Source organism: Medicago truncatula, chromosome 7 (genome assembly GCF_003473485.1).
Source record: "Medicago truncatula cultivar Jemalong A17 chromosome 7, MtrunA17r5.0-ANR, whole genome shotgun sequence".
Taxonomy (NCBI): domain Eukaryota; kingdom Viridiplantae; phylum Streptophyta; class Magnoliopsida; order Fabales; family Fabaceae; genus Medicago; species Medicago truncatula.
Window position 1 is genome coordinate 1,623,197 of NC_053048.1, and position 8,274 is coordinate 1,631,470.

General features: G+C 30.5%; 1 protein-coding gene across 2 annotated transcripts; it reads left to right on the plus strand.

Annotated features, from left to right (window-relative positions):
• The first annotated feature begins 420 nt into the window (after positions 1-420).
• Positions 421-4,866, plus strand: LOC25497451 (uncharacterized). Of its 2 annotated transcripts, none has more exons than XM_039828057.1 (6): positions 421-533; positions 1,091-1,461; positions 2,684-2,991; positions 3,081-3,137; positions 3,372-3,784; positions 4,432-4,866. In XM_039828057.1, exons 2-6 carry the CDS (start codon positions 1,094-1,096, stop codon positions 4,612-4,614), a joined length of 1,329 nt encoding a protein of 442 aa, XP_039683991.1. In that variant the 5' UTR covers positions 421-533; positions 1,091-1,093; the 3' UTR covers positions 4,615-4,866. The 2 variants fall into 2 exon arrangements, with proteins under 2 accessions (XP_039683991.1, XP_024627279.2); XM_024771511.2 differs by having other exon boundaries at positions 473-588.
• The last annotated feature ends 3,408 nt before the right edge of the window (positions 4,867-8,274 follow it).

Sequence of the window (8,274 nt, forward strand, 5' to 3'; positions counted from 1 at the left end):
AAAAAAAAAAAAAAAAAAGATGAAGCGAGTTTCATTTACGCACAATTGTAGTGACTATATAAAACTACACTTTACATCGACAATATATATGAACCAAATAATTTATTTAAATAATTACATCTTTTATAAAACTCTTTTACATTATAAAATAAAACTTTTTACTTCCACATTGTATATTAAATATGTTATAAAATAATTTATTACACAATACTATGATACATTTTAGAATTTTAATACTCGTAAGTATAACTTAGTTGATAGAAACATTATATTATACACACGAGAATCAATGTTCGAATTCTGGATTTCTCGTTAATTCAATTTAACCGGTGAAATTATAACAAATAAGCTGCTTGACGAAAAAGATAGAATTTAAAACGATTATTATTTTTTTTTTATCAAACTTAAAATTTAAAAATAATAATTTATCAAAAGTAATTTATATCAAAAGATAGAATATTTTACATTTTTTACAGCAAGGGAATTTCACCACTGTCGCTCACAACACAATCGAGTAGCGACAGCTTTCAATTGTAAGTGTTCTTTTTGTTCCCATGTTCTTCTTCTTCCTTGTTTCAAGGTTTTATGGTAATTGAATTTTGTTCATCGTATCGCACGATTTTATGATATTTTATATTATTTTTGTTCCATAATTATTTTATTTGTTTATTATTATTCACTTTTTTATGTGAAATTTGCACAATTTTGATGATTTTATGCAATTTCTTCACATGGGTTTATGCTGTTTTATTTGATCATGAAGGTGTTGCTTTTGTTTCATTGATTTGTGCATTATTTTTGTTGCATAAACATGTAATGTTTATTTGATGTTATTCATGATTTTGGTGAAAGTTTTGATTTTGATGATTATACAATTGATAGCATGTGATTTCTTCGTATGGGTTTGTGAGAAATCAATTTTTCAATCATGAAGTTGTTTCTTTTATTTCATTGATTGTATTCATGATTTTTTGTATGAAAGTTTTGATTTTGATGATTTTATAATTGTTTGCATGCAATTTCTTCATATGGGTCTATGATTATATTGATTTTTTTCGATTATGAAGTTTTAGCTATGGTTTTTGAACAGATAATGAGTGAAAAAACTGGCCCAGAATTGGAACTTGACAAGATAGTAGAAGGAGGTGACCTTGGAAAAGAAGAGAATAATGTAACAAATATTGAATCTTCTGTTGCAATTTCAGAACAAAAAGAACAAAATGTGGTTGAAGAGATTCCGTCGTTGTCTTGTAGAGATGAGGAGAATGTGGAAGTTAATATAATTGGGAATTCTGGTTTCAAGGGTGTGGAAGATAATTGTGTGGATCTTACTGTTACTGAGAGTTCAAGTTCTAGTTCTTTTGGTCATACAGACACTAGTTCTGATTCTGCATTCGGTGATTCTGAGGAGGTTGAATCGCAGCGGAGGCATAAGGTGTGGAGACAGCCACTTCTATTGAGGTATGTTTCTCAATGTTTTAGTTATTGGCCCGAACTAGGAAGTAGGAACTGGGCAGTTTGCTGGTTGGTTTGAGCTCGGTTGTACCTTACTCTAGTTGAACCAGGATTGAACTAGGTTTAACCATGGTTGCTTCATCTAGTTTTTTATTTTTTGCATTTATTTGTTTGTTTTACTTTTTAAATATGGTTTCACCGATTGGAGCATAACTCCGAGGTTGTTTGAGCATGTAGAGAGAAGTCGTGTAGATGTTGTAGAAAGGAGAGTAGATCAGATGGAGGATAGTCAGATTGCTAGAGGCAGAGGTAGTCCTAGAAAAACTATAAGAGTAACTATTAAGAAAGATCTAGAGATTAATGAGTTGGATCAAAATATGGTTTATGATAGAACATTACGGCGTAATTTGATCGATGTAGTCGACCCCACTATAGGGTTTGGTTGTTGTTTTTGTGGTCTTAACTCTCTGGTTCTTAGGGAAAGGGGTCTTTGATAATCCGGAAGGCAAGTAAGTATGGCCAAAGATTGTTTCAGCCAGGATTCAAACTCGGGTTTTTTCAAGTGATAAAAGATTACTGTTATTGACTCGATTTCAATTCATACTTTTTGGCCAATATTAAGAAGCAGTAAATCAAAATTGAAAAACCTAACAAAAAAAGAACTAAACTCATACAGAAGGAATGTACATTGGATTGGATTGCAGTTATGAGTTGTTTTGTGTGTGTCCTGTGCACATGTTTCGGACACTGACACCCGTACGACACGTTCGGATAATTCATTTAGGCGTCCAAATAAAATGTTCTTTTTATTTCACACCAACATGTTCGGGACATTGTTCTGCTGGAAAGGGACACATTTTTTATGATGTGTTTTGCTTATTTTGTACGATTTCGTTGCTGTAATTCATAACTTGTGGATATTTCTGACTATGTGAATCATCAAATTTCACCTCATTTTTATCTTTTATATATCATGCTTTTATATTTATTAATACTATATATCCGTGTCAGTGTTCTACATTTCGGACATAAGTGGTGTATGTGTCTGTGCATAGGTTCTCATGATTGAAGTTTGTGATACATCATAAATGTCATATTTGTATTTTCAAATTACCTTGTTTTGGCTGTTATGTATTTTTTTATAAGGATTTCATCTAGTTGTGTTTAAACTTTTACACTGTTAACTATCTGTGTCAGTGTTTAAAGGTATTTCTGTTTAACTATTCAGAAAGAAAAAGTTAACTGATCATTGGAGGAGGTACATCTTTCCTATAATGTGGCGCTCTAAATGGATCGAGTTGAAAATAAAGAAACTCAACTCTCAAGCACAGAAATACGTAAAAGAGATTGCGGCTATCGATCAACAAAAACAGTTTGATTTTTTGAAGTTTGCAGTAGATGATTTTGGTGTCAAGTCAGTACCTAGATCTGAGGGAATTCAAAGGACTAAAGTAATGTGGAGAAAGAACAGGAAAAGAGCTGAAGAATGTGATTTATCATCATATATGTCTAACCATTGTTTTTTCTCGTACTATGGTATGAAATTACTTGGTTTGTTGTAGTATTTTCTTTTGCCAGTGTATTTTGCTTTGATCCTAATCTTTTCTCTCTCTTCTGCTGTCCAGAGAATAAAAACCAAGCTCATGATGGTCCCGTAGAAGGTTTTCATGATGATGTCGTGGGTAAGTAGCCATAATATAATGTTTTTTAATTTAACTAACAAGATTTGACTCTGTTAAAGTGTGAATCAAACAAGGTTCAAGAGTTACATGAATATTCATCTTTACTTACATGTGTTTATTGAGTATATGATTATAAACATTTTTCAAACTGGTTTTAATCAATTGCTATATGTTTCTACATTCCATGAGATTCTAAATTTTTAATCCTATGTTCTGTTTCATTGATATGAGAAGGTAATGCTGATAATATTGGGGAGATCAAGTTAAACGATATGTGGTCATCTGTAGATCATCAAAAAGATAATGATAAATCCTTCGTTGACATGATTGAAAATGTTGAAGCTTTGTTGTCGCAAGTCGAGAATTTGAAAACTCGGATTGATACCGTGAAAAATGAAAATCCAGGAAAGTTCTGTTCTGCAACTCAATCAAACATAATTGGGCCGTCTAATGGATTTAATCGTTCTGTCCATAATTCTGCTTCTTTTGCCGGTAAAGAAATTCCAGTTCCAGGTAGTTTTGCCGGTAAATCTGAGTTATTTGCGGAAGATCAACTTATGACTGACAATGCATTATCAACTCGAGAAGGGATAACTCCTTCCATCGAATCTGCCAATAGGAACCAGTTTGAGGTTCAGGGAGAAAATGTAAGCTTTATTATTTGAAAGTTATTTCAACAATTTGTATGTCATTCGTGTTTTCCATTTTTATTGCATAAGTTTCCACTGCCTACACCATATGCTCTTGGTTTTGTTTAGTTTCTATTATGCATTCTATCCATGAAGAAAGTTGTTCAAAATTCACAGGAATTAAGATGCCAGAAAACATTTATAATCCAGTTTTTGTTATCCCAAAAAAATGTCATTGGTGTCTTGGTGAGTGATTTTACAATTTTCTTATGCACGTGTATAGTAAAATACTCTCGACCGGTCATAACCCAGCCATGTTATCTGTATTCTTTGTTGTGTACTTTTAAGTGTTATTAATTGTGGATCGCAGAAAATTGTTATTTGTTCAAATTCTTCTACACTAGAGTGTTATAGCGTACTGTGGGAAAGTAACAATTTGTTCAAATTTCGCAATGCTATAGCTGCTATTTGACAACACCAGTGCCTTTACTTAAATTTTGGAGTTGATAACAATAATGTTATTAATCATGGACCCGTTTGTTCATCTACTAAGGTTGCATGTTAGAATGAAAAACTTTGTCCAATTACTCTGCGTAATAGGATTATTGCTGCCATTTTAAATTAAATTTATAATGTTCTTGTTTTCTTGTAATGTAATGATTCAGGTTGAGGAGAAATCCAATGAATCAGTTGAAGAGAAGAAATCGATTTCTCGAGATCAAGTTTCAGACTCTGACATGGTCACTGAGAATGCTGTTCCTAATGCTCATTCTATTAAACCATGTTCAACATCCAAGACACATTTCCCTAGGAACACAAGGAGGGTAAGGAGGAAGTTTGGTCCTTAGAGTTTGATTATTTATTTCTTCAAGAGTTACAACATCAAAATCATAATGTGTAAATTCTGGTTTAGTTGGTATATATTTTGCTGCACCAAGAATGAGTTCATTATTACATTATGTGAATATGTGGATCATGCTCTTTCTTGAAGGATGCTTTTATTTTTATTTATTGAAGATATATTATTTAAGGAAGTACATTATTACATTATGTAAAAATTATTCTCTTTAAGAAAATTGTATTCTGGGTTTGAAGATGAAGAAGTGAGAGATGATTTTTCATATTTATGGGCTTTAAAATTTAGTTGAAGTTATGAAGAAAGACAAAAAAATAGATGGAGAGGAGCAAGTTGAATGATATATGCACAACATTATGAATATGTCGGAGTGTGTCATTGTACTTCACAACATTAAATTATGAGAGAGGACACAACATAGAATCTCCAACAATAGAGATGAGAGGACTAAGCAAGCATTGAGTGGTTCAAAAGAGATAACTCAACGTTTCAGGGTGTTCAAAAATTTCAGCGTGTATTTCAAGTAATGTTCTCAATGTTTTGACGATTGCCCCTCAATTTTGCATTTTTCTCTGTTACTTTGCTTCCCAAATTTACATCACCTTCACCTCATTTCTCTATTCTTAGGGAGTGCAACATTTGAGTTTGGTACCGATACAAATTAAATCGATGATAATTGGTTTGTTTCAGTTGTTGCGTTAATCTAAAAATCGATTGAATAGTTGATCTTTTATGCTAATAGTGTTTTACACTCTGTAATATAGGTTATTTCTAATTTTTCACTATGTAATTTTTTTTTAGTTTTAGTCCATGTAATTTGAAGATTTCTAGTTTTGGACCTTCAAGAACTTTGTCTGTACAACATCGATGATATGGCAGGGGGTAAATCGAAATTTTCTTAAATTAACAAGGGGTAACCGAAATTTTCTCAAATTATTGGCAGGTAAACCAAAATTTTCTCAGATTACATGAGGCGAAATTTTCCATAAAGGTCCAAAACCAAAAAATCTTCAAATTACAAAGACGAAAATCACTTCTTTAAAATGAAATAGAGCGAAAAAGATAAGAGTAAATTAAACTCCCTTCCCATCTAAAATGCTTGAATTACACTCCCCTCCCCTCTTATGTTAAAATATACATCCCCTCCCCTCTTATTCAAAACATATTAGAAAACGTTTCACCCCCTCCCCTAAGTCCCCTAAGAGAAGCTTGAATTACATTCCACTCCCCTCTTATGTTAAAATCTACACTTTACTCCCTCAATATTTTTTTTATTTCTAATAATCTAGCAAAAATAATAGTAATCTAACACATTTCGAAAAAAATTGTATTACGGGTTTATTTTAATATAATAAAAAATTGAATACATATTTTTCGTTATTTTTTATTCACAATTTCATTAACATGTAGTTTTAAACCCTATTATAAAATATGAAACAACCCAAAATGAAATTAAAATATGTAAAAAATTACTAAAGACAATAAAATAGAGTTATTTAAAAGTTAATTTTATACTCTAAATTATAAAATCAATAACAAAATATTTAAGTTTAATTATCATTGACATTTAAATTATAAAGAAATGAATTAATTTTTCTTAAATGGTGGTTCAAAATTAAAATATATCATAAAAATATTTATTTATGTTAAATAGATTAAAGTGTAGAACATATTTAATTATTAAGGGAGGAGGATGTAATTCAAGCATCTTATAAGGGAGGGGATTATAAAGTTTACTTTGCAAGGGAGGTGAGTGTATATTTTAACATAAGAGGGGAGGGGAGTGTAATTTAAGCATTTTTAAAGAGAGTGAAGTATAATTTTTTTTTTTTGGTAGATAGACAAAATGGTAAAGCCATTATAAACTTACACACACAAGTGGAGGTACCGGGGTTCGAACCCCGGTCATGGCATCCGGCCTAACAATTTCGGCATTTTACCAGTTGAGCTAGGACTTCTGGATAAAATGAAGTATAATTTAATCAAAAGATAAAGATGAGTGATTTCATGTCAAAATTTAACCCATAACTACTTCGTCAATGAAAAAGATGATCGAGAGAGATATTAAACTAGGTCTGACTTTACCTTCATTTCCCTTTATTTTCTCTCATATTAAACCACTAAATAATAATAAGACTTGTCATTCACTTTATCTTCTTCTTACTATATTTTCATTTCTATATCTTTTGTTCATCAACCAAGGGATTAACTATCAAGAGACTAAGTTGTTCTATCTATAAAAAAGGAAAAAGGGACCAAGTTGATCTCGTTTATTTTCCTTAAAGACTAAAAATAAGTTTTTTTTCTTCTTCTCAAGCACTAATTTGAAACTTATAGTTTTTCTTAAGAATAAACTAGTTTCACTCAAGAGTAAAAATATTACTTGCAAAGAAAATGGTGTTGTATATGTTGTAGATTGTTAATGAATCCCCTTAAAATATTGATTAAAATATTAAAATTAAGTTTGTAACAAAGTTTTTATTAATGGCTTTTTATTCAATATCCTAAGAGCACGGCAAAATCCTTATTCGTTTAATTTCATGTTTAGAAACGAAACACTAAAGTTGACTCATTGACAACGTTTAGTTTCTTCCTCTTAGGGACTGCAACATATCATTAAAAAAAATGTTAAAGTCAATTAATTTACATTAATTTGATTTGGTTTTATGTTTTTTTCTTTATAAATGAACCGATAGAAACGAAATCAATGATACTACCTCCGTCCCTAATTATAAGACCCTTTTAAAAAAAAAATGTGTCCCTTTTTATAAGACTCCTTTGCTATTTCCAACTACATTAATTATTTCTTTACATACATGCCCCTATTAAATATACATATTATTCTTCAATCAACAATAAATAACATGTTGAAAACATAAATCATCTCTCTCTTAAAGGATAAAATTGTAAAAACAATACTAATTACAAACATATTTAATACAAATATCCACTATCTTAATTCCCGTTATTTTTTCAAAAGGGCCCTATAATTAGGGACGGAGGTAGTATTTAGTTTCTTTCAGTTGACCGGTTCATCAAAAAAATCAATTGAATAAAGTTGATATTTCAATATAAAACAAATGAACACCACAATTATAAGAAGAGAAATCAAACAACGTCGCACAAAATAATGAACAATATATCGCCACATTTAGACGATGAAATCACAAAGAAAAATAATTAGATCTATGCGACAATAACTTATGTAAATTGAAATAAGGAGAAAAAGATGAAGATGAGTGATTTCGGATCAAAATATGTCCTCAAAACCACCTTGTCAATGAAGAAAATGAAAGAGATGACATAGAGAGGGAAAACTAGGACCGACTTTACCTTCATTTTCTTTTATTTTCTCTCATATTAGACTACTAAATAATAATAAGATTTGTCATTCACTTTAACTTCTTTTCACTATATTTTCTTTTCTCTAATTTTTGTTCATGAACCAAACAAAGTTTGAATAAAGTAAAGACCAAGTTGTTCTATATATCAAAAAAGAAAAAGAGACCAAGTTGTTCTCGTTTATTTTCCTTAAAGACTGAAAATAAGTTTTTTTCTTCTCAAGCAATAATTTTGAACTTATTGTTTTTCTTAAGAATAAAATTAGTTTCACTTAAAAGTAAAAAGATTATTTGCAAAGAAAATGGTGTTT